The sequence below is a fragment of the Remersonia thermophila genome, chromosome 1 (assembly GCF_042764415.1).
Source record: "Remersonia thermophila strain ATCC 22073 chromosome 1, whole genome shotgun sequence".
Lineage (NCBI taxonomy): Eukaryota > Fungi > Ascomycota > Sordariomycetes > Sordariales > Chaetomiaceae > Remersonia > Remersonia thermophila.
In genome coordinates this window covers 1,690,631-1,715,374 of record NC_092217.1, presented here as the reverse complement: position 1 = coordinate 1,715,374, position 24,744 = coordinate 1,690,631, and the positions used below count along the sequence as shown (strand labels likewise).

General features: G+C 62.8%; 8 protein-coding genes across 8 annotated transcripts; 4 read left to right on the top strand and 4 right to left on the bottom strand.

The window, feature by feature from the left end:
* Window positions 1-304: 304 nt before the first annotated feature.
* On the bottom strand, window positions 305-4,777 carry VTJ83DRAFT_479 (uncharacterized protein; the record flags this gene model as incomplete). The annotated part of the gene is made up of 3 exons (XM_071011317.1): window positions 305-1,013; window positions 1,102-4,531; window positions 4,612-4,777. The coding sequence occupies 3 exons, from the start codon at window positions 4,775-4,777 to the stop codon at window positions 305-307; spliced, it is 4,305 nt and encodes a 1,434-aa protein (XP_070869832.1).
* A 1,507-nt stretch (window positions 4,778-6,284) lies between these two features.
* VTJ83DRAFT_478 (uncharacterized protein) lies at window positions 6,285-8,444 on the top strand (the record flags this gene model as incomplete). Its single annotated transcript, XM_071011306.1, has 1 exon — window positions 6,285-8,444. One exon carries the CDS (start codon window positions 6,285-6,287, stop codon window positions 8,442-8,444), a length of 2,160 nt encoding a protein of 719 aa, XP_070869831.1.
* Window positions 8,445-9,882: 1,438 nt separating this feature from the next.
* Window positions 9,883-11,863, top strand: VTJ83DRAFT_477 (uncharacterized protein; the record flags this gene model as incomplete). The annotated part of the gene is made up of 3 exons (XM_071011295.1): window positions 9,883-10,031; window positions 10,161-11,643; window positions 11,708-11,863. The coding sequence occupies 3 exons, from the start codon at window positions 9,883-9,885 to the stop codon at window positions 11,861-11,863; spliced, it is 1,788 nt and encodes a 595-aa protein (XP_070869830.1).
* A 1,210-nt stretch (window positions 11,864-13,073) lies between these two features.
* VTJ83DRAFT_476 (uncharacterized protein) lies at window positions 13,074-14,306 on the bottom strand (the record flags this gene model as incomplete). Its single annotated transcript, XM_071011284.1, has 2 exons — window positions 13,074-13,094; window positions 13,176-14,306. The coding sequence occupies 2 exons, from the start codon at window positions 14,304-14,306 to the stop codon at window positions 13,074-13,076; spliced, it is 1,152 nt and encodes a 383-aa protein (XP_070869829.1).
* A 901-nt stretch (window positions 14,307-15,207) lies between these two features.
* VTJ83DRAFT_475 (uncharacterized protein) lies at window positions 15,208-16,909 on the top strand (the record flags this gene model as incomplete). The annotated part of the gene is made up of 4 exons (XM_071011273.1): window positions 15,208-15,258; window positions 15,337-15,406; window positions 15,494-16,034; window positions 16,375-16,909. 4 exons carry the CDS (start codon window positions 15,208-15,210, stop codon window positions 16,907-16,909), a joined length of 1,197 nt encoding a protein of 398 aa, XP_070869828.1.
* A 535-nt stretch (window positions 16,910-17,444) lies between these two features.
* VTJ83DRAFT_474 (uncharacterized protein) lies at window positions 17,445-18,975 on the top strand (the record flags this gene model as incomplete). Its single annotated transcript, XM_071011262.1, has 2 exons — window positions 17,445-17,765; window positions 17,977-18,975. 2 exons carry the CDS (start codon window positions 17,445-17,447, stop codon window positions 18,973-18,975), a joined length of 1,320 nt encoding a protein of 439 aa, XP_070869827.1.
* A 420-nt stretch (window positions 18,976-19,395) lies between these two features.
* On the bottom strand, window positions 19,396-20,275 carry VTJ83DRAFT_473 (uncharacterized protein; the record flags this gene model as incomplete). The annotated part of the gene is made up of 2 exons (XM_071011251.1): window positions 19,396-19,721; window positions 20,074-20,275. 2 exons carry the CDS (start codon window positions 20,273-20,275, stop codon window positions 19,396-19,398), a joined length of 528 nt encoding a protein of 175 aa, XP_070869826.1.
* A 1,231-nt stretch (window positions 20,276-21,506) lies between these two features.
* On the bottom strand, window positions 21,507-24,374 carry VTJ83DRAFT_472 (uncharacterized protein; the record flags this gene model as incomplete). The annotated part of the gene is made up of 1 exon (XM_071011240.1): window positions 21,507-24,374. One exon carries the CDS (start codon window positions 24,372-24,374, stop codon window positions 21,507-21,509), a length of 2,868 nt encoding a protein of 955 aa, XP_070869825.1.
* Window positions 24,375-24,744: the final 370 nt, after the last annotated feature.

Genomic DNA, 24,744 nt, shown 5'->3' with positions numbered 1-24,744 from the left:
TGACGTCGCATACCACACTTCCTTGGTAAGGCACACCGCCTACGGTACGCGTTACAGGCACACCAATCCATCACCGTGCTGAAGGTAACCTTACCGCCGGGCCGGGCCGCCAATCTTGGCGTTGATTCCTCGAGGCCTGGTCTTTCTTCGCCATGCAGTACCCGAAGTGCTCTACCAAATCAATCAACCCTTTTTCTATTCAGCTCGTCGATCCGGACCAGGGATAGGTACCTTCTACATGCACCTCCAAACCAACCCAGCTATATGCATATATATGTGTGTGTGTGTCTAAAAGACAAGGCAGTTAATCGTACAGCTCCTCATCCCCCTCGCCCGCCCCGTCCCCAAACGGCGCGCCGCTGCTCGCGGCAATGGGCGGCACCACCTCCTTGCCCTTGCCCTTGTCCCTCCTCAGCGACCCCGTCACCACAAAGTTGTCGTCCGCATCGTACGTCCCGTACTCATCCACATCGTCGTCGTCCTCCTCGTCCAGGTCCGCCTTCCCCTTCCCCTTGCCTCGGCCCATCGGCGACTTGCCCTTCCCCTTGGACGACGCTCCCGAGACGGTCCTCCGCCCGGACCCGGCCGACGGGAGACCCAACCTCGCCTGTCCGCCAGCACCGGCACCGGCAGCCGAAGCAGCAGCGGCCTCCTTCTCCTTGGCTCCCTCAAACGTCTGCCGGACCCTCTCGTAATGCTCCAGCTCGCCGGCGCTCACGCTGGGCACCAGCTCCCGGTGCGCGTCCAAAAAGTCCTGCTCCGTCACCATGACGGCGAGATCCTCGGGCGTGGCGAAGTGGTCAAAGAAGTAGGCCGTCGAGATGGGCCCGCGGAGGTTGTGCGCGGCCGGGTCCGCGTTGATGGCGCGCACCTTGGCGTCCACCAGGCTCGCCTGCCGCGTGACGGCCTTGAGCATGGCGTCGGAGCAGAGGGCGTAGAAGTCGGCGCCCGTGTAGGTGAAGGGGAGACGGGCCGCGATGGAGGACAGGGAGAGAGAAGGGTGGAGGGTGAATCTGTTTTTTTTTGAGAGAGAGAGAGTTAGCCTGGATCAAGGAGATTAAACGTAAAGAAAAAAAAGGAAAAAAAAAAAAAAAAACCTACTTTCTTGTCAAAGCCTCCATGATCTTCAGCTGCTTCTCATGCGTATCCGACACGCCCAGGTACAACATCTTGTCGAACCGGCCCGGCCGGAGCAGCGCCTGATCCAGCAGATCCGGGCGGTTGGTGGCGCCGATGACGAAGACGCCGCCCGAATCCTCGCCGCCCGACATGCCATCCAGCTCGGCCAGCAGCTGCGACACGATCCTGTCCATGACGCCGCCGCTGTCTCCCTGGTTGCCCCTCTTGGGGGCGACCGAGTCCAGCTCGTCAAAGAAGACGACGCACGGCCTGGCGTCCCTGGCGCGCTGGAACACGCGCCGCACGTTGGCCTCGGACTCGCCAATGTACATGTTGAGCAGCTCCGGCCCCTTGACGCTGAAGAAGTTGAGGCTGTACTCGGTGGCGATCGCCTTGGCGAGGAGCGTCTTGCCCGTGCCCGGGGGCCCGTAAAACAGGATGCCCGAGCGCTTCTTCATGCCCTTGGCGAACAGCTCGGGCCGCTCGAGCGGCAGCTGGATCGTCTCGGTGATGGCCTCCTTGACGTTGTTGAGGCCGCCCACGTCGTCCCACGTCACGTTGGGGATCTTGGGCGCGCCGATGGCGTCGGCAAAGTTCTTGCGCGCGGCCTCGACGGCCACCTCAAAGTCCTGCTTGGTGAGGCCCGAGGCGGCGGGGCCGCCGGCGACCTGCACGTCCCGGACGGTGACGGGCCGGTCGCCCGCGGCGGCCTTGGCCGAGAGCTGCTCGAGGCGGGAGCGCTGGGCGACGAGGGCGCGCTCGACGACGTCGACGAGGTCGCCCGCCACGAGCGCGGCCGTCTTGAGGGCGATGCCGCCGAGGTCGACCTCGGGATCGAGGCTCAGGCCGCGGTCGTCGAGGACGGAGCGGAGGATGCCCTCGCGCTCGGCCTCGTCGGGGGCCGTCATCTCGAGCTCGTGGGTGAACAGGGCGCGGATGCCGTCGGGCACCTTTTCCACCTCGGTGGTGGTCGCGATGAGCACCCTCGCGCCGCCGGCCAGGATCTCGCGGAGCGACGTCAGCATGCGATCCGCCGTGAGCGCCTCGATGTGGCGGATGAGCAGGGCGCAGCAGTCGGGGCCGCAGCTCATGGCGCGCTCGGCGCGCGACGTCAGGAACCCCGCCGTCTTGACGTCGCTGCCGCCGCCGCCGCCGCCGCCCGAGTCGTTGACGATGTCGTAGGCGTCGATGGTGAAGGCGTGCAGGCCAATGTCCATGCAGGCCTGCGTGGCCGTCGACGCCTTGCCGATGCCGCGCTGGGTCGAGACGAGCAGGATGGCGACGGGGGGCATCTTGAGGTGGATGGCGGCCTTGCTGGTGGCCGCCGCCATGAGCTCGCGCAGCCGGCGCCGCAGGGGCGACACGTACTGCCTCTCGGGCTCCAGGGGCGCGAGCCGGCTCGAGGGCCCTCCCTTGGGCTGCTTCGGGAGCTTCTTGATGCCGAGGTAGTACGGCCAGTGGCTGGACGTGGTGCCCGGGACGCGGCTCGTCACGGAGCCCGTCTGCTCCAGGTGCGCCATGGAGACGTCGACGCAGGCGACCCCGCCCCAGGGGTCTTCGTCGTCCTCGAGCTCCTCGGCCGAGTCCTGCTTGATGGCCGAGACGTGGCCGACCTTGAACCAGGCCACCTCGTCGTACCGGAGGTTCCGGTCCGGGCGCGCGCTGGCGATCATGCCGAGGACGTCGTCGACGGCCGACTCGTCGCCGCCGGCGGCGGCGGCGGCGGCGGTGCTCTCCTGCAAGGCCCGGCCGAGCTGCGTGTCGATGGGGATGGCGAGCAGGTCGCCCGCCTTGACGACGCGCAGCCTCCGCTCAAAGTAGAACTTGAGGCCGGCCATGACGGCGGTCTGGACGTCTCTCTCGACGGCGCGAGGCGTGCGGACGTGCTGCAGGATCACCTCCCTCGCGAAGGGCGGCTGGAGGGGGGCCGACGCCTTGGGCTGCGGGCCCTTGGCGGCGGCGGGAGGGCTCCGGCGGATGGGCGAGAGGCGCAGGTAGGGCGGGTTCTCGAGGTTGGCGAGCATGACGGGGGAGAGGTAGACGGCGGGGCTCAGCGACTTGGGGACCTGGGACTCGAAGAAGGACGGCCTCCGGCCGTCGTGCTTGGAGCCGGCGACGCGGGCGACGGGGCGGCTCGAGTAGCCCTCGGGAAGCCCGTAGACGCGGGCCGGGCGCCAGGCCAGCTCGTCGGGGTCGCGGTCGACAAAGTTGCCGAGGCCGAAGGCGCCGAGGCCGTTGCTCGGGGGCTCGCTCGACGCCTCGACGCGCACCCAGTCGCCCGAGAAGCAGCCGATGCGGGTCAGGTCCTTGACGTCCACGTAGATGCGCGCCTCGTCGTCGTCGAGGGGGCCCGGCTTCGGGTGGAGGAGGTCGGCGGGGATGGGCTGCACGAGGCCCTGGGCCTTGAACAGCCGGCCGCGCGGCCGATCGGGCCTCGCCGTGGCGGCGGTGAAGCTCGAGAACACCGAGGCGGCGCCGCTGACGCCGTTGGTTCTCCGGCCGCGGCCGATGGTGGTGGGCGTGCCGATGCCGCTCGTGATGGTGGACGACAGGGTGGGCGCCTGCAGCGAGATCATGTCGTCCATGGACTCGTCCGAGAGGGCGTCCTCGTCCTCGTCCTCGTCGACGTGGGCGTCCTCGAACTCGGTCTCGGTGGCCGTGGCGTCCGTCTCTTCGGTGGCCGCGTCGGTCCGAACGCCCTCCTCGGCGGCCGAGTAGAACTGGTCGTTGGCCGTGTCGTCGTCGTCGTTGTCGTTGGACCCGTTCAGGCCGCGGCTCGGAGGCATGGACGCCGCCGCGGAAGCGCTCCGCTTGGAGGGGTCCCGGCCGCGCGACACGATGATCTTGGTGTTGGGGCCCAGGACGCCTTGGGCCACGGGCTCGCAGAGGGTGATGCGGCCCGGGTTCGGTGGCACGTGGGTGACGGGGTGCGGCGGCAGAGGGAGCGGGAAGATGTCCCCGGTATGGACGACCTTGAGGGTGGACAGGGCGGCGCGCAGCGAGGCGGTCAAGCGGGTCTCGGGGGCGGCGCCGGGCGCGAAGGTTGGACGGCCGCCGGGGGGCACCTCGCGGAAGAAGGTGCCCTCGCCGTTCTCTAACCTCTTGGCGAGGTCGCCCTCGAGGCTCACAAAGACGGTGTCGAGCTCGATGGCGGCCACGTCCAAGACGAGTATGTCAATGCCGGACCGGCTCCGCGAGGTCAGCTGCGAGGGCGCGACCTGCTTGAGGTTCAGGGCGAAGGACTGCAGGGACAGGGACGACGGGGAGAACTGGATCGTGGAGGGGGCCAGGGCCGAGGAGGGCGTGACCGGGACGATGGCCCAGGTGGCGGACTCGGGGGTCGGCGGGGTCGTCCACGGGGCAATGGCGATGTGCAAAGGGCTCTCGGGGGTCGAGGGGTCGGCGTCGAGGGCTGCGAAGAAGGGGGGGGCGGGCAGGCCGAATTAGCGCGCGAACGAAACCGAGACATATGTGTCCAGGAAGGAGACCAACCATCTCGAAGGTGAGGAAACAGCTCGGCAAACAGATCCTCGGACACGATACCGACGTCGGTCTTGATGTGGTCGTCAAGCACCAGACGCGCCGTGAGGGCGGGCTTGTCCTGGCGGCGGCGCCTCCTCAGCCGCCTCGGACGGGCTGACGCCTCGGACGCGGGCATGGTAACGTCTCAAGAGCTTCCGGGAGGGAGGGGGGGTTCAATGTCCGGTTTGACGGTCGATGGCGAGTCGCAGAGTCGGGGATGGAGCGTTGCTTTGCCTTGGGAGGCCGGACGCGGAAACGGGGGGTACACGAGGGACACGGAGGGACACGGAAGCCGACGTTGCGACACGGAGACCACCCGGTTGTCCTTCGCCGTCGCGGGTAGCAGCAAGAACAAAAAAAGGGACAAGTAGTAGGTCTGTGAGATGGGACGGTCCCCGACCTATTGTTTGAAAAAGAAGAGAAAAAAAAATCCGGTTTAAAAAGAGGCCATGTCCACGGCGAAACCCCCCTTCGGCGCAAGTTGCAGCGTGTATGTCAGGTGGATGGTGAAGGTGAAGCGAAGGCCGGCCCGGGGAGAGATCCACCTGGAACTTGTCTTCGGCTTTGAGCTTGTGATGGCCTCGGCACAGGAAGCGGCATGGGCCTGGCGCTGTCCCGCTGTGGTCCGCTACTGGACCAGTACACACAGCCCGCTACAGGGCGGGCAGCATGGACCGTGCCAGGGGGGGCAAGGGGGCACGGCGGGTCCCCTAGGTTCCAAGGTTGCCGGTCGTAGGTTGGGGGGGGGGGCCAAGGAAAGAAAAGGATGCAGGTTGCCAACCCTAACCCTCAGCTGCTTCTTGTTCCCATCCCACATGACCCATGTGACATGACCACTTACAGCCCAAATGCCGGTGGATATCCCACTCTGCGTACGCAGTAGGTTAGGTACCTTACTTAAAGTGTAATTACCATACACTACCTGGCTGACTCTACCTAGGTAGTAGTACTGTACTTCCAGATGGACAAGAACAGAACCGCTGCTCTACAGCCGGGAGGTGGGCAAAGCATCTTAGCCCGGGGTTTCCCATGCCTCTCCCCGCCCTCCAGATGCTGGAATATAGGTTTCCATAGGTATGGCTATGGCTGGCTTACAGCCTGGGTTGTTTCCGTTACGTTACCTTGGGTTCCACGGTATGGACCTTACTTTACCTTACCTTACCTTACCTTTTCTACCTGAGGTCGGATGCTGTACTGTGTGCTATGAGGCAGTCTAAGTGAACCGGACCCTCGCGGGCTCCAAACCTGAGCGGTCAATCAAAGAATCAACAGCGTCCCTATTCCGGCCGTTCTTTAGCCACCGGCGGCGCGCCCCGTCTCCGGCTAGACCCAGGCGAGAGATGGCGCCCCGCCAAGCAGCCAGAAATGCAACCCCCCGGGTTCGGCAAGCTCAGGCAGGCCAGGTAGCCGTGCTGCGGAGGTTGAGTGTCCTTTATTTTCTCGACATGTCCCTCTGCTCTACGCTACATAGCGTGCCTCTCATCCCTCCAAGCGCCTTCACCTCGGGCCCGCGACGCCATAGGTGGGAATCGAGCAAGGTGAAATATCCCATGGCTTGATCCTGGCACCTCCACCGCCTCGATCCTTCTCCTCGCGTGTCCACCTGCGGCACAGCACTCGGCCCTTGACCCCAAGAGAAGGGAATGGGCCTCTCTTGCGTCGCCGGGCCCGGACGGCCCGTCCGCTTTCTGGCTCTCGCGGTGCTCGCCACCATCCTCATCTTCTGGCTCGGTCACCAAACGACCTCGACGACGGCGCGCCATGCGCCATTCGATCTTCACCCGGACCAGAACCGCCCCCCGCAGAGCGTGCCGCACGTCGCCATCCCGGACCATCCTCGGCCTCCTCCTCCTCCTCCTCCCCCTCATCATGAACAGACCCCGGCGCAGGAAGCCGGGGTTGAGAACCCCAAAGACCCGCTGCTTCATGAGCCAGCGAACGAGGACATGGGTTCCGGGAAGAAGGAGAATGAGACAACGGACAAATGGCTTGCCGATGATGATGATCATGATGTTGATAAAAGCACCACCTCCAACAACAATCACCAGAACAATCCGGGTCATGGGCACGGCACCGAGGAGCCCCCGTCAAAGCCCACGCCGCAATGCCTTGACTTTGAGACGCTGCAGCGCCAGAAGCCCGGCCCGCCGTCCCAAGGCCGCCGCAAGTTCCCCTACGTGCGGCCGCCCCCCGAGTGCCGCAAGTTCCCCCTCCCCTCCCTCGAGGCCCTCATCGAGCGCATGCGCAAGGTGATCCGCGACCCGGACCTCTTCCGCCTGTTCGAAAACAGCTACCCCAACACGCTCGACACCATGATCAAGTGGCGCGGCCACGCCGTCAAGAAGGACCCGGACACGGGCGAGGCGACCACGACGGACGAGGAGCTCACCTACATCATCACGGGCGACATCGACGCCATGTGGCTTCGCGACTCGGCCAGCCAGATCTACTCGTACCTGCCCCTCCTCGAGCCCTCCGAGGACCCGGACTCCCTGGCCAGCCTGTGGCGCGGCGTCATCAACGCCCACGCCCGCTACATCATCATCTCGCCCTACTGCCACTCGTTCCAGCCGCCGCACGAGAGCGGCATCCCGCCCACGCACAACGGCGCCTACCACCAGAACAACCCCAATCCGCCCTACGACCCGAAGCTCGTCTTCGACTGCAAGTGGGAGCTCGACAGCCTGGCCTCGTTCCTGCAGATCAGCACCGCCTACCACCGGCGCACCGGCGACCTCGACTTCTTTGGCCGGTACGCGTGGGTCGACGCCGTGGCCGCCGCCGTCGACGCCTCGGCCGCCATGCGCCGCGGCACCTACGACAAGGACGGCCGCGTGCTGCCCTCGGCCTGGACCTTTACGGGTTGGACCAACCGCGGCTCCGAGACGCTCACCAACGACGGCCTCGGCAACCCGGTCAAGGAGAACGGCATGGTCCGCTCCGCCTTCCGCCCCAGCGACGACGCCTGCATCTTCCAGCTGCTGACCCCGAGCAACATGATGTGGGCCGCCTACCTGGAGCAGGCGTCCGACATCATGCAGGGCCTGGCCGACAAGGACGCCCACCCCAAGGCCAAGAACCTGACGGCCGAGATGCGCAAGCTCGCCCGCGGCATCCGCAGGGGGATCGCCAAGGACGCCGTCGTGGAGCACCGCAAGTTTGGCAAGATTTTTGCCTACGAGGTGGACGGCTACGGCGGCGCCAACCTCATGGACGACGCCAACGTGCCCTCGCTGCTGGCCATGCCGCTGTGGAACTACACGCTGCCGGCGGGAGAGGAAGAGCAGGGCAAGGCCAAGCCCTCGAGCTCGGAGAAGAGGAGCGAGACCTCTTCCGAAAACGACAACGACAACGACGACGACGAAAAGGTGCCCGACCACGACTACGCCGCCATCTACCGCAACACCCGCCGCTTCGTCCTCTCCCTCGCCAACCCCTACTTCGCCAAGGGGCCCGTCCTCTCCGCCGTCGGCGGTCCCCATCTCGGCCCCGGCCGGGGCTGGCCCATGGCCGCCACCGTCGCCGGCCTCACCGCCTTCGAGCCGCTCGCCGGGTTCGCGACGCCCGAAGAGCGCAGCAAGGTCGTCGGCGAGCAGCTGTTCGCCGTGCTCAACTCAACGTCCGGCACCGGCGTCGTGCACGAGACGGTGGACGCGTGGAACGAGCACCGCTGGACGAGGTCGTGGTTCGGCTGGGCCAACGGGCTGTTCGGGGAGCTGGTGCTCAAGATCGCCGAGGACGAGGAGAGGAGGGGGGTGCTTGGGAAAGAGGAAGGGCTGTTGGGGAGGCTGTGGCAGGATTGAGTACCACCTGACCTGACCTTGGGTAGTCTTGGGTAGTCGGGGAGCATTGGCTATGGAGTTTGGGGGTTGTTTTCCAGGAGAGCCACAAGTCTTGTATTGTTTACTTGTTTTTGGCTCCTCACGAATCCATGAATAGCATTCTCTTCTGAGACGACGCAAAAGCATCTGAAATGGTTGAAATGGGAACGTAAAAAAAGTACTCTCATCGACGATTCGAACGCGTGTCTCTTTGGTTGGAACCCCCGGATGCAGGGGGGGGGGGTAAGTTTCTATGAAGACCAACATGTTGAAGCTTTTCATAACATCAATTCAAGGGCAAAAAAAATGGCAAAAAAATTGGTAGCGTCTCTTTGAGTAGCGTGTCATCCTTAGTGCAGGGGCCATGCTAATCTTCTCTGTATCGTTTCAACTGCGAGGAACGTTAGTATGGTGCTGAAAGTGCAACGCAATACCACTGGGAAAAACTCACATTGACCAAATGCCCCGAAGGGCGAAAACGGTACTCGCAGACCCACCTTATAAACCGCCCCGCAGCCTTAGCACCCCCCAGTGCTAGTTAAGCCCGGCTGACTGCCCCCTGGCCCTGGGAGCCCAAAGAAAAACAACCTGAATAATACGAGCTCCCCTGCCAGAAAAAAAAAAAAAACAAGAAAAAGAAAAGAAAAGCCAGGCGACTTCTGTCCAGTCTACATAGTGTACCAGCGACGGACAGCCGTTCACATGCAAGACCGGACGATTCTTTTGAGACAGGAAAAAAAAAGGGTCAACCGAAACGGAGAATCCCTCCCTCTCCCTGTGAAATTTTGGAGGGAGGGGCAACCTTTAAAGCATACGTTCGTTCGATTCCCCGCCTCCAGCAGAAGCCCATGCGGCAATTTTTCAAGAAATCTTACACACCCCCCCCCCCCCCCCCCTCCCTCCCTCCAAGGGTGGGGTGCGGGGCACCAGTTTCCCGATCCCGGCGGAGCTTGGAGGTACCTCTACCCCTCCATGGCCTCCGGTTAGCCGTGGTGGACAGTAAAAGTGACGAAAAGGGAAAGAGGGAGGTTCCGTTATGTCTGAGATTTCGATGCCATTGAGCTTTCCACGGTGAGGGCCCGGACGGGAGAAAGTGGGCTTCTCGTTTCCTTGCTGGGGCAGGTTTTTTTTTTTTTTTTTTTTTTTTTTTGGTCTGTTGTCTTGAGAACCGAATCTCTCCTCTTTTTTCCTCGGCTACTCCCCCTTCCCCCCCCCCCCAGAGAGAAGTTTCCACCGCCGACCTCACTACTTGTACTTCTCTCTTCCCTGACTCGGAATTGCTTTGGAGTTTAGACCGAACCTCCAATTGCTTGCCATCTTCCCTCCAGGACAGACCTGAGTTGTTGAAGGACAGAGTTCTCTTCGACCACCATCCACACATCTTTTCTCTTCACAGCTCATCAATCACCCCTCCGTCAAGATGGCCGCCGCGGGACGCATCGCCATCGTCTCGGTCTACGACAAGACCGGCCTCTTGGACCTCGCCAAGGGCCTCGTCAAGAACAATGTCCGCATTCTCGCCTCGGGCGGCACCGCCAGGATGATCAGGGAATCCGGCTTCCCCGTCGAGTAGGGCTCCTGTCCCCCCCCCCCCCCCCCTCTCTCTCTCTTTCACTCTCACCAGACGTCTCGTTTGCTTTGGCTTTTCGCGGCTTTTGGGAGGGCACGGATTAACGCATCTGCCTCGCTTGCCCGCAGGGACATCTCGGCCATCACCAAGGCCCCCGAGATGCTGGGCGGTCGTGTCAAGACCCTCCACCCCGCCGTCCACGCCGGCATCCTGGCCCGTAACCTGGCCTCTGACGAGGACGACCTCAACGCCCAGAACATCGCCAAGGTCGACTATGTCATCTGCAACCTGTACCCCTTCAAGGACACGGTCGCCAAGATCAACGTGACCGTTCCCGAGGCCGTCGAGGAGATCGACATCGGCGGCGTCACTCTGATCCGCGCCGCGGCCAAGAACCACGACCGCGTGACCATCCTTAGCGACCCCAAGGACTACCCCGAGTTCCTCAAGGAGCTCGAGGCCGGCGAGATCAAGGAGTCGAGCCGCCGCATGTACGCCCTCAAGGCCTTTGAGCACACGGCCGACTACGATGCCGCCATCTCCGACTTCTTCCGCAGGCAGTATGCCGCCGACGGTCTTCAGTACCTCCCCCTCCGCTACGGCGCCAACCCGCACCAGAAGCCCGCCTCGGCCTTCGTTCGCGAGGGCGCCCTGCCCTTCAAGGTGCTGTGCGGCGCCCCGGGCTACATCAACCTCCTGGACGCCCTCAACAGCTGGCCCCTGGTCAAGGAGCTCAAGAAGGCTCTCGGCAAGCCCGCCGCCGCCAGCTTCAAGCACGTGTCCCCCGCCGGCGCCGCCATTGGCGAGCCCCTGACGGCCGAGGAGCGCAAGGTGTACATGGTGGACGACATCCCCGGCATCGAGACCTCGGCTCTCGCCCAGGCCTACGCCCGCGCCCGCGGCGCCGACCGCATGAGCAGCTTCGGCGACATGATCGCCCTCAGCGATGTCGTCGACGTCCCGACCGCCAGCATCATCTCCAAGGAGGTGTCGGACGGTGTCATCGCCCCCGGGTACGAGCCCGAGGCCCTCGAGATCCTCAAGAAGAAGAAGGGCGGCAAGTACCTTGTCCTGCAGATGGACCCCGAGTACGAGCCCGGCAAGACCGAGACGCGCACCGTCTACGGCGTCAGCCTGTCGCAGGGCCGCAACGACTTTGAGATCGCCCCCTCCCACTTCAAGAACGTCATCACGCCCAAGAACGCCGGCCCGCTCCCCGAGAGCGCCCTGCGCGACCTGACGGTCGCCACCATCGCCCTCAAGTACACGCAGAGCAACTCGGTGTGCTACGCCGCCCGCGGCCAGGTCATCGGCCTCGGCGCCGGCCAGCAGTCGCGCATCCACTGCACCCGCCTGGCCGGCGACAAGGCCGACAACTGGTGGCTGCGCTTCCACCCCCGCGTCCTGGGCATCAAGTGGAAGAAGGGCACCAAGCGCCCGGACAAGAGCAACGCCATCGACCTGCTCGTCAGCGGCCAGCTCCCCAAGTCGGGCCCCGAGCGCGAGCTGTTCGAGTCGAGCTTCGAGGAGGTTCCTGCTGCCTTCACCGAGGAGGAGAAGGCCGAGTGGATGGCCAAGCTGTCGGATGTGGTGGTCTCGAGCGATGCTTTCGTACGTTTCAACGCTTTCCTCCCTGTCGCGTCGATGCCTTCAAGCGGCTAACGTGTGTATCCAGTTCCCCTTCACCGACAACGTCTACCGTGCCGCCCGCTCCGGCGTCAAGTACATCGCCGCTCCCGGCGGCAGCCAGAACGACGTTCCCGTCTTTGAGACGGCCGAGAAGCTGGGCATCACCTTTGTCGAGCAGAACATCCGCCTCTTCCACCACTAAATTCATGACGCTACCACCGACATCCCCAACCACATTCAACTTAGATACCCCCCTTTCCCCCCAACCCTCCTCTCCCATCGCCTTGATTTCTAGGCCTGATGTACAGTAACGGACCTTGCGGCGGCATCTCGCGATGAGTTTACGAACAGACAACCGGATAAGGCACTTGGCCGGTGGGAAAAGAACAGAAAAAAAAAACCGCGGAAAAAAGTTCAACACTTTTGCTTTTTGATACAGGGTAGACAGGGAATGCATGAGATACTGGACGTTTTCATGGAATGGATTCCTAGAATGAGAGGTGTTTCGCGCTTTGAATGTCGTTCATGAGATGACACCGCGGAGTCAAGAGCGCCGACCCATCTCGTAGTTTGTCGTTCAACCCCCCAAGCCGGGACCCGACGAGATCAGGCAACCACGTTGACCTAGGCTCCGCGGATGGCTGCGTATTCCCTAGAGAGGGATGTATCAATTGCCCAACCAAAACACCTGGATGCCTGCCGGGCTCATCACCTCTCCTCGCCTCGCTATCGTACCGTAGTACACACTAATAGGCAGTTAGAAATCATTCCCACCAGACCAACACGCCACTCATTGCTGTCAAACCATCTACGCTGATCCATGCACCTACGCAGTAAACTCTCTCGAAAAACGCCGATCCATGCCCTGTCCTCGATCATGAATAACCCAGTGACCCGGTCTTCCTTGGTTCCCCCGTACCACGCCCATCCCGGTGTCGCCAATCCAGCGAAGCATGACCCGATGTTCCCCATCCCACATGGCCTCGGAAAGAAAAAGAAACAGAAAAAAAAAAGCCACCCAGCCGAAACCCAAGAAACACCTGGCGGCCACGTCGGGCAGCCTGTAGCCGTTGGGGTAGCACAGCGCTGTGCCATGGCAGCACCAAGACGAAGAAGAAAGCCGGATGTTTCACCCGTCCGGATCGGAACCGCGATCCGAGCCCGACCCTGAACGAAGCCGGTCGCCATCGCGGCGCAGCCATTGTCCTGGCTTCCGATCTTGGCGGCAACACCCGGTGCTTACCAGTACTGCGCAGAGAGCTACCAATGCCATGCCATGTCATGCCTGCCTGTCTGTCTGTAGCTTGATAAGAGCAGAACTCCAAGACGCAGGGCGTCCCGTCATTGAAAGAGAGAGGCAGAGACAGCAGGATCCCCAGACCAGAAGGAAAAGAAAAGAAACGGGTTTCGTGTCACTCGTTGTAATGGTAGACCTGATCTCGCCGTCAGCGCCGCGCCGTTCTCTCTCACGCCTGTTACGTACTGGTACAGGCGCAGGCTCGCAACAGGCTCACCTTGTAATTCGGCAACCCGACGGCCTCCCAGCCCAGCCTCTTGGCCATCTTTGCAAACCCCTCCGTTTCCAGGAGGTGGTAAAACGGAAACGCGGGAAACATGGCCCCGTCCCGGTGCACGTCGGCCTTGACCAGCAGCGCCGCCCCGCCCACGCCGTCCAGGAGCACCTCCTCGTGCAGATCCCTCTCCCCCTCGTCGTCGTCGTTGTCATCGTCCTTGGCCAGGTAGGCCATGAGCGTCCGGTAGGTGGCCATCTCGGCGTACCCTTCGAAGAGCACGTCGTCGGGCCCCATGGCGCTGGCGAGCTCGCGGGCCGCGTCGCTGTCGATCCAGTTGTTGAAGTCGTAGGGCCGCTCGTCCATGGCCTGGGTGCGGGCGTTGTAGAAGCGCTGGAAGCAGTTGGGGACGACGATGGGCTTGTCGTGGCGGGCGAGGTCCTGGATGAGGGCGGGCGGGGTCTCGACCACGTCGGCGTCGAGCCAGAGGACCCACGAGGTGGACGGGCCGAGGGTGGAAACGAGCAGCGCGTTGCGCGCCTTGGCCATGGCGGCGCGGCGGGCCTTTTGGCGGGCGAGCTGGTGGCGCTCGCGCTCGTCCTGGGACGCGAGCGGGGAGAGAGCCGGGTCGAGGTCCTCGCGCAGGACGACGACGCTCTTGAAGCGGTCCCGCTCCGGGGCCTGGGTCTGGACGTGGGCGATGCGCTTCTGGAGCTCGCGGGTCGCGAGGTTGCCCTCCCGGGTCCTGGGGAGGATGAAGCCGAGGGTGATGAGCTCGTGCGGGTACGAGAGGCGGAGGAGGTTGTCCCAGTAGGCCGGGTTGAAGCGGGCCATGGGGGTGAGGAGGAGGATGTTCTCGCGGTTCTCGAGGGGCCGCGCGGTGGTTGTGACGTTGTTGAGGTTGTAGCGGGCCACGGGAGGGGGCTGGAGCATTGCGCCGGCGGGAGATTTGCGGAACGGCGAGGTGGGTGGCGAGAGAGGGTGCAGCGCGGCGGCGGCCTTTCGAGCCGGGGAGAAGTCGGGGGTGGAGGAGCTTATGACCAAGAGCAGCACGAAGAGCACGAGGGCCACGCCGACGGCCAGGACCGCAGAGTTCGCCTTCCGGAGGCGGACGGCGCCCAAGGGACGCGCCATGCTGCCCGGTGCTTTGAGAGAAGGAATGGAAAAGGGAGCGAGACCGGGAAGGTCGGCGGAATCGAGGAGGCTCGTGGTTGGAGCGAAATGTCAAGGTTTCTCGAAAGCAGGTGCTCAGATCAGCGGATGCCTAGGCAGGTAGTGCTTTCTGCGGTGCTGTGCTGCCGGGACCGGAAATCCATCCGATGCAATTCACTTGTTCCCGGTTCCGTATTCCACGGCGTCCATACGCATCTTCAGAGCCCACGGAATCGAAAAGGACCCGACGACCCACGACCCCTATGGCCGGGGGAAGACCGGGGCCGAGTGACCACATGCAAAGACTGTCCAACACGCCCTCTTGAGGGTTCGGCCTTGCCAGGGTTGGTTCGTACATCCAACATCATCTTGGCCCGGGGAAGAGTTGACGGATGGGATGGACGTTGAAATATAAGAACCGAAGGGAGGGAACCAACGAGAGTGAAGGTGTTCGAACTTCCATACTTGGCGTACAACGTACTGTGTAGGCAGTCTGTAGCATGCGTAGTACCTTACAGATTTCACCCCACACCCCGCTATATGTACTGCGTACTTACACAGCACGGTAGCAGCTACGCCAGGAGCCCACAGGGGAGGTCCCCACTTCGTTCACTCGGCAGGGAAGAGCCACGCTCAAGGTAGGCCCAGGTCGGGCAGGGTCACGTCAACGGGTGGCAGCCTTTCTCCCAGCACAAGCAACAGCTTCCCGCCTGCCGCTCCAACCCCCCACCTCAACCTCAACCTCAACCTCGACCTGAAAGCTTTGCGAACCAAACACGCGCCTTTCCATACTCTGCATTCCAACATTCCAGCTTTCGTCTTCTTGATACCGTAACCACCGCACACCGCAGCCCCTTCGCCACCGTCTGCGAGGTTCGCCGCCATGTCTATAGCACCCATCATCACCTTCAAGGCCGGCATCTGCGATGTCGACGTCGGTTCCCCGTCCATTCACCCCCCCCCCCCCCTTCCTCCACGCCAAACGCCGCATCTCGCTGACCCAACGCCACAGCAATCCTCCAAACCCTACAAGATCAAGGCGCGCGAGACCCCCGGCTACATCTACCTTTACTCCGATGATGGTGCGCCTTCCCCTCCCCCCCTCATCCCATCCCGCCGCATGGCTGGAACCGCCCCGAGCTGACAGACCCTCGTCTCCTCCCCGCCAGATCTCATTCACTTTTGCTGGCGGCCCAGGTCCGCGCCCGTCGATAGGCCCGAGCTCGACCTGGTCATGGTACCGACCGACGGCCGCTTCGTCCCCTACGACACGCGCACGCCGAGCCACCCGACCTCCAAGACCAACGGCCGCATCTTTGTGCTCAAGTTCACCTCGTCATCGCAGCGCCACGTCTTCTGGCTGCAGTCCAAGCCGCAGGCCCGCAGCGGCGACCCGGCCTGGCTCAGCCCGCGCGACCTCAAGATCGGCGACATTGTGGATCGCCTGCTGCAGGGCGAGGAGGTGGACGTGAACCAGGAGCTGGCCTCGGTGCGCAACGCCAGCAACGACGACGGCGACAACAACCGCCGCGGCCGCGACCGCGACCGCGACCTGGATGACGACGAGACCATGGAAGATGTCGAGGGCCACCGTGATCCCCACGATCACCGCCGCGGAGGCTCGGGCGGCGCCGGCCCCGATGCCACCGGCGGGGACTTCCGGCAGGAAGGCGAGGATGCCCGGGAAGGAGGCGCAGACGGAGCGAGAGCGTAGGTATCCGTTCTTTTCACTCAGCCTGGTTTCCGGGAGCCTGGACCTTCGCGACGCAGGACCGTCGTTTTCCTTGCAACAACTGCTTGGCCGAGGGCGGGGGCTGGGTCGGGCGCATGTGCATCTGGCATCATCCCCTTTCCTAGCAGATAGCTTGTACAGAATCCATCCTAGATGTCCGCCGGCCAGGCCAGGCCGCCTACAACGGATCACGCAACCCCTCTGAACACGCACACATGCACACACATGCACGCATACACACAAAATGACAAGTCGGCGTTTGGCCCATGTGTCTGCTCGTGTCCTCGGCACGTACTAACCTCTTCTGTGGGTCGGCAGGGCTGCGAACAACGAGGCCGCCGACGTCGTGCGCAACTTTCTCGACTCGCTCAAGGGCGCCCCGGGCCTTTCGGGCGACCTCGCCCAACCCCAGGGCAAGCTCTACCCGCTGCTGACCGACCTGCTCGACCCGCCCACGACCGTCGCCATGCTCGACGCCGCTCCCGACGGCTACATCGACCATCTCCTCGACTACCTGCCCGCGACGGTGCTGGTCATGGCGCAGCGCGGCGACGATGCCGGCCCGCTCGAGAAGGAGCCCACCCCCGACGATGCCGACGAGGCCAAGGACGAAATGACCATGGGCCAGAAGCGGGCGCTGCTGAAGAAGGTGTTGCGAAGCCCCCAGTTCACGCAGAGCCTGGCGAGCCTGTCGATGGCGCTTCGGGATGGCGGCCTGCCGAGCATTGCCGACGCGCTGGGCATTTCGCTCGAGAACGGCGGCCTGGTTCCTGGCGGTAGGGTGCCGCTGGGTGGCGGGGAGGCTATCGAGGCGTTTGTGCAGGGTGTGAAAAAGACCATGAGGAAGAAATAAGGCGCCCAAGGTGCGCGCTGCACACCAGAGGATGCGAACGCTACGAGGAGGAGGGAAAAGGGCAGACGGAATTGGGGGGGGTATCCATGGCGGAAAGAAGATGGCCCATGCGGCGCGCCATGGATGCCATGAGCCCAGAAAAGATCAACATCCCGAGCTTTTGCGTCGTCCAAGCCTTGAAAAGCATACCTTGTGCTCTACACAGCATGTACAAAGTAGCGTTGGTTGATCCAGGGGATTCCGACATGTTACGCTCACACGCCCATTGTTCATCACCCCATGCGATGGAGGGAGTTGCGAAACGCGAAGGCGCCGTACCGTACGGTAACGTTACGTGCTCCTGTACATACGAGGAGCTTGGGGAGCCGATGTGGGTCTCGTAACGTCATTCAACAGGCGAAGCTCCAACGGCGGACTTGAGCTTCTGCGTTGCGCGCCTGGTTCGCATCTCGCACCACATCGCACCAGCCATCAACCCCCGAGCTTTCGCAACCTTTGCAGGCCGCGCCAGCACCAAGCCAGCACCACCAACGCCATGGCAGAGGGAGCCGAGGACTGGTCGTTTCCGACCAACCCCGCAGAATTCGATAAGGATGATCGAATCTCGTTCTCCAAGCTCGACAACAAGTACATCGCCGTGCACGACGACGGGACCGAGTACGAGTTTGACGAGGCCCAGAAGCGCTGGATCCCCATCGACGAGGACGACGAGGCCCTGATCGAAGAGCAACAGCAACAGCAGCAGCAACAACAACAACAGGGCTACGCCGCATTCGATTCTGCCGCCGATGACGACGGGTCCGGCCCTGCCGCCCAAGGCAAGAAGAGAAAGCTGGATCACTCGAACGACCGCGAGGTAAGCCGCCACTGCTACGGGGGCGCATGCGCGCAAATGGTCACCCTTCCATATCGCCACGCTCTCCTCCTCCCACCATAACATTCAGAAAAAGAAACCACCATAAGGAAAAAACTCAAAGAGCCGACCGAGTTCCGAATGGCTCGCTCGCGGAGATCCGGGAAGACTGACCAGCTGCTTGACGTGACGTGAACCTTTTGCGCGCCATCAGGGGTACAACAACAACAAAAACAACAACAGGATTAGCAATCTTGAAAAGTACAACAACAACAACAGCAGGGATCGACCCTCCAAGGCCCCAAGGCGAGGGCAGGGACCCCGAGGACCCCCGCCACCCAAGCAAAACACGGCCGTCTACGTCACGGGCCTGCCCCTCGACGCGACCGCCGAAGAAGTCGCCGAGGTGTTCTCGCGCAAGTGCGGCGTCATCGCCGAAGAGATCGACAGCGGGCGGCCGCGCATCAAGATGTACACGGACGCCGACGGCAACTTCAAGGGCGACGCGCTCATCGTCTTCTTCAAGCCCCAGTCCGTCGACATGGCCATCATGCTGCTCGACGACACGGACCTGCGGTTCCCGGACAGCTCGGGGACGACCATGCACGTCCAGGCGGCCGACATGAGCTACAAGAAGACAAGGTACCACGAGGACGGCGGCGCGGGGGGCGGCCAGGCCGCAGGCGACGGCTCTCGCCCGGACGGGAACGGCGGGAACGGCGGGAACCCGAACCCGCCCCGGAGAAGCGAGCAGGACAAGGCCAAGATCATCCGCAAGACCCAAAAGCTGGCCGCCAAGCTCTCGTCGTGGTCCGACGACGACGAGCCGCACCCGTCCCTCCCTTCGCACCACAGCAAAAAGGCCGAGCGCACCGTCATCCTCAAGCGCATGTTCACCCTCGACGAGCTCGCCGAGGACCCGACCGCGCTGCTCGACATCAAGGAGGAGATCCGCGAGGAGTGCGCCAAGCTGGGCGCCGTCACCAACGTCGTCCTCTACGACGAGGAGGCCGACGGCGTGGTGAGCGTGCGGTTCAAGGAGCGCGAGGCGGCCGACGCGTGCGTCCAGCTCATGCACGGCCGGGCGTTTGCGGGGAGGTTTGTCGAGGCGGCGATCGCGACGGGCAGGGAGAGGTTTCGGAAATCCAAGGGGGATGTTGGAGGAGGAGGAGAAGGCGGCGGGAAGGGGGACGGGAGCGACGAGGGCGAGTGAGACTCGGACATGCCATAGAGCCGGGGGGTGCGGGCGGGTGGAGCTTGATGCCATGCTTTCTTTCTCGAGCCTCGCCGAGACAGGCTGTCTGTGTGTAGTATGAAGCATTCCTTCACCACCTTCAAGTCCATCTCGCGCAGTTGGGAGAGGCGAGGGAGTACGGCATTTGCGTGGTTTCGTACTTTCGGGAATATATATAGGAACCTGGATATGCCAAACGCGTCTGGAGCGAGCAGAAACAAAGAAAAGAGTAAAAAAAAAAAAAAACACAACTCCCACAGATGACGACAGGGTTCCTCGTCAACCCTGCCCGATGAAAATCGAAAGGGGGAAAAAAAAAAAACCCCTACTCTTTCTCCGCTTCCCGACCTATAGTTACCTCTCCCTCGCCTTACCGCCTTCCGTCGCAGCAAGACCAAGCTAAACCCCCTCGTACCTCTCCTCCTCGACCCACAGCTCGACAAGCCTCCTCGCCCCGATCACGTCCCCGGCGCGGAGCAGTGCCGCCACGTCCACGTTGAGCGGCGAGTCGAGCCCCGGGTTCGCCAGCAGGAGCCGCACGGCCCGCACCACCTCGAGGATGCTGTACGCGGGCGTCCAGGCGCCGTCCTGGCGCAGCAGGTCGAGGCAGATCTCGCCCGTCTGGACGTTGACGTTGGCGTGGACGATGGGGGTCGCGAAGCGGACGGCGGGCGGGTGGAGGGGGTAGGTGGGCGGGATGGTGATGTTGAGGAGCCAGCGGCCGTCTTTGTTGGAGGGGGGTTAGCGAGGAAGCCATGCTTGTGCGTGAGGACGTGAGGGACAGACAGACAGAGAGAGAGAGAGAGAGAGAGAGAGAGAGCAATAGAATGGGTGAATGAAGAAAGGAATGAGGCAGGGAGGTAAGCAAGCAAAAAGGTGTCGTTAGGTCCGCAAACAACATGTTACATGAGCGAGAAGGAGAGGAGAGTGAGACGGGACAGGCATAGTGACCAGCAGCCTCTCCCTCTCTCTTCAAGCGCTGCTGTTTCAAACATAGAGCCATGAAACCCCAACAAGAACAAGGTGAACAAAAAACAAGGAAACAAAAAAAAAAGGACCACATTAGAAACGACTCACTCTCATAGCCACACCCGATCCCGCGCCCGTTGATCACCGCCTCCCAGCTCAGCAGCTCGTCGTCCCGCGCCGGGCCCAGCCGCTCGATCCCTTGCTCGTTGGCCGACTCTGTCTTTTTCCACGTGTCGAGCTCCTTGAGCAGGCGGCGGATGGCGCTGCGGGCTGCCGAGGCGGAGGCGGAAGCGGCGGCCGATGGGGGCATGGTGGTGGTGTTTTCGTGAAACCAAGGTAGCGCCCCGGATTTGTGTGTCGTGGAACGTGTAAGGCGGCGGCGGGGGGGAGAGCCCGGTGGTCGCAACCGTACGCGCGCGTCAGGCAACGTCTTTGTGCTCCTTTTTTGTTTGTTTGTTGTTTAGGCCTTTGAGCTTAATTGGCTTGTGTGTTGTCGCCGTTTGGAGGAGGTGGATGGATGGATGGATGGAGGACGAAGAAGGGACCCAATGATGGATGGATGGATTGGTTGATGTTGATGGAGGTTGAGCCCGACTTCCAGGTTGTTGGGCTTGTTGAACACGGCTGAGAAATGAGGCAATGAGCCTGGGGAATGGGTTGCTGGATGACGGTTGGCAGCGGAGACAGGCTTCCAGACGGGAACCCCAGCAAGTATTATGAAACCTAGGTACCTGAGATGGCACCGGAACCCAAATGTTGAATAACTACCAACCAGGGGACGTAGAACGCAACAGGGCTGCGATCGACTGTGGTTGCGATGTCGCTTTCAATTTATGAGGCTGAAGGCAGCACGCGCGCCCCGGTGCGAGGCTGCCCATGCTCCGCTGATCATGCTCCGCTGAGCCCAGCCAAGCGGCCCTGAAAGCCGAGGTCAGCCCCCGGCCATTTAGCGGCCCCGGGAACTCAACACACCCGGCGGCAGAGCCACGGGCAACAACCAACTGGGACCCAGCAACAGCACAAGATAGTATTCAACAGACAACGCTTACATGGAACACACGCGCTCAGCAGCCCAAATAGACACACAACATATACAAGGTCGACCAGCTTTCGTAGTTTCATCGTGGCCCGGAGAACCCCTCCGCTGCCACCAATGCAACGCATGGTGCGACGCATCAATGTACAAATGTTTGTTACGTCGGGAGAAACAAAAAGCCATCGCCACCTTCCAAGTCATATACCCCATACCCCGTCCCCTTTCGTTATGTTCCTCCCATACCTTGACCCCTTCCCCCCCATCCCCAACACCCCAGCTGTCCTGAAACCTCTCAAGCACATCTGTGGCAGCGAGATTGCCATGCTTATTGCTTGTTGCTTGCTCATATCCTTCATGCCACCCTCGGAAAAACGCCTAGAAAGAAGAAAAAAAACTGCACAAAAAAATCGCCCTTCCTCCCAGCACGCCGTAAAAACCACCCCGTTATTCATACAACACCGCACTCCCCTTCTAAAAGCCATAATCCAACATGGCCGCGCACCGCCTAGGCCGTCTTGCCCTCCTTGGGCTTCCAGAACTGCATCATGCGGCTTAGACGCTTCGCCTTGCTGGCCTTGGCCTTCTTCTCCGGCTCGCTGTCGGCCGTGACCTCGATCGAAAGCTTGCTGCGCTCGCCATGCGAGCTGTTGATGAGACGGCTGAGGCTCGCCAGGCTGGAGCGACGGCGACCAAAGGCCGTCGACGTGAAAGACGCCGGCCGTGGGAGGTCGGCGCTCAGGGGCGGAATTCTCGCCTGGGGATTGTGCGTCGCGAACAGACTGTCGCGGGTCATGGTCGAGTTGCTGCTCGTCAGCGAAGGTATGTCGTCCACAGAGATCCGAACTTCTGGGCCAGGCTCGCCCATCAGCAGCGACTCGAAATTGTCGTCCGTGATGGATGACGGCGCCGTCGAGATGCAATGCGCGTCATACGACATGGGCGACCTTGGAGAAGGGAAGGCCGATGATGACTGCGTCATGGACCAGGGACTAGCCGGCCCCAGCGAGGCCGACGGCAGGTGGAGAGGGCTGACATCCACGGGAGCCAGGTCTTTGGGGGGCCGACAAACCTGCCGCGGCGAGGGCGTTTCGACACACGAGATGGCGCTGCACGGCGGGGTTCCGGGGGCCTCTCTCATAAACGGCGCACAAGGATCAACAAAGATGATGTCGCTGTCGCTGGGGATGGTGGGTTGCGTCGACGCCGTCGTCTCGACCTTGGAGGCGGCATCAGACACCGTGTCCTTGTCCTGGGTCGCCGCAGACTCGGCGGGCGTGGCGGGCGTGACGGCTCCGTCGCTCCGGGGGCCAGATGGGAAGCCTGCCTCGGGCGCCGGCTCAGCCTGCACGGAAGGATGATCCTTGGGCTTCTCGGCAGACGTCCCGGCGGCAGGTCTTGGGGCGCCAGCGGTAACCCCTTTCGATTCCTCCTCCTCTTCCTCCTCGTCCTCCTCGAACACATCCGCCATGGTCGAGCTGCTGCCGAAGCGCGGGAAACCGAAGCGCGCAGCCTCGAACGGCGCCAGCTCGGGCGCGCTCTCCGCTCGTCGATGGTAATAGTGCATGCCGGGTCCCGTAAACCGGCTCATGCCCGCGGCGCTGTGGAGCTGTTTCTTGTGCAGGCCGCCCGCCTTCTGCGCCGCCTCCCATTCCAGATTGCGCGGAAGCGGCGTGTTGAAGGGCCCCAGCGCCGCGTCCAGGTCGATCATGGGGTAGTCATCCGAAGCCGGAGCGGGCTTGGGGAACGTCCACGACTTCCAGTCCTCGTTCTCAGGTGACTGGGAGCCGCCAAGCTCCGGCTCGGATGCCATATTCAGAGAAGCGTCATCGGCATCGTCCTCCAGCTCCAAAGGCCGCGGCGGCGGGGGCGTCGGAGCGCGCTTCTTTTGCTTGCCATGGCGGTACTTGCCCTTGCGAGACAAGATGGTGCCGGCCCACTTCTTGACCTTCTTCTGCTTCTTGCTTCGCTTCTTGGCGAGCGGCTTGGGGGTCTCCTCCTGCTCATTGGGAGGCTCCGGCGCCATATCCCTCACGCGATCGAGCGAGTTGCGGGCCAGTATGCTCAGGTGGGAGACGGTAGAGCGCGGGCTGTCAGGTTGGGCCCGCGTGGGTGAGCCGCCCGCCGCCGGGTCACGACCAAAGAACGCCCATTTCTTGGAGGCCTTTGTCGGGCTGGGTGTGGCCGGGCTGAGAGGCAGCGAAGGGAGAGCTCCAAGAAGCGGGATCGAACCCCTCCGCCTCGGGAGCGGAAGAGAAGGGTCATGCTCCTGGATCGTCTGGGTACGTTCCATGACGGCGCCCGCGGTGCTCGGGCGGCAGTCATCCCCTCTGGGCGCAGAGGGCTGGAACGCGCTCATATCACGTTCCACGGTGATGGACATGACAGAGGATATGCTCCCGGAGACCGAGTGGCCAGGCTTCGCCGTCACCGTGCTGGAGGTGTCGGTCGAGACCATGGACACCGGCCTCGGGATGTATTCAAGCGTGTCGGAAAAGCCGACCCTGTTTCGCGCATTCGACTTGGGCGTTTGCTCGGCCTGCGGTGTGGGGGTTGGCGGGCTGCTCAGGCGCTCGGCGGACCGCCTGGGAGCAGGCGTCGACGCGGCGGTTTCGGTCTTGGCGGGGGTTGCGGGAGCCGGGAACTTCATCTCGAACGGCTGCTGGCCGAGATTGGGGCTCGCAGGCGCGCTATCGCCCTTCTTCGCGCCCAAGTTAGACGGCGGAATGATGATGGAAGACAAATCATGGCTCGAGATTGCGGCCGACCGGCGATGGGCATGTCCTCTGCGCGGACGTGTGGGCTGAAGCGAGGGCGAGGGCGCGGCCCCTTCCGGTTTCGCGGGGGTCGGAGCCAAAACGGTGATGGCCTCGCCGTCGCGAATCTTGCCGCCCACGAACTCGCTGCCTCCCCTGCGATGGCGGAGGCCAGAAGGACGCGTCGGGGAAAGCCGCGGAGAGCTTGGCGCCGATGGCGATTCCGGCGGGCTCAAGAACATGTTGTCCCGGGGCGCGGGCGGCAGAGAGGCACCCGGATTGAACGAGAACGCCGGGAGCGCCGGTGATCGTGAGACGGGCTTTTCGTCGTGATCGCCTGCCGAGGACATCATGGTGCGCGGTTCTATCGCTGACATTGGCCTGCGACCGGCCGGTCGGGAGTAGGAAGTTGACGCCGAAGACGAAGACGGGCGGGGAGGAAACACGAAGGGAGGATTCGGAGGAGGAGGTGGGTTCGAACGCGGTAACGACTGTGGGTTCGGAGACATGGTATCGGCCGCGGCCAAGCCGGCGGAATAGCGAGACATCGGTCCTAGGCCGGGCGAGTCCGGGGTGGAAGGGTCGATCATCATCATGTCGGGTCCGACCGTGGTTGCCATGGTGGTCTCGAGCCGCGCCGCGGCACCGGAAAGGAATTGGCAACTCAGGATGATTCGGAGGACATGGAAATGCTAAGACCACGACTCTCCTGGCGGATTGAGCAGCCGTCTGCAGTCCGTGGCCAGGGAGAGGGATGCTGTCGTCGTGGCTCAGCCGATCGCGGAGAGAATTAAACTATTAAAAACAATTGCAGTCTGCGATCTGCCACCCAGTTAGCAACGGGCGGGTCACGTCGACACGATCGCGATACAGGGAATCAATGAATGAATGAATGACCCGAATTGGCTGTGCCATTGTCTGCGAGCCCAGCCCTTGAGCCGGGTCTGTCGCCGCAGAAGCACGAGACGCCGTGTTGACGAGGTGTTCCTA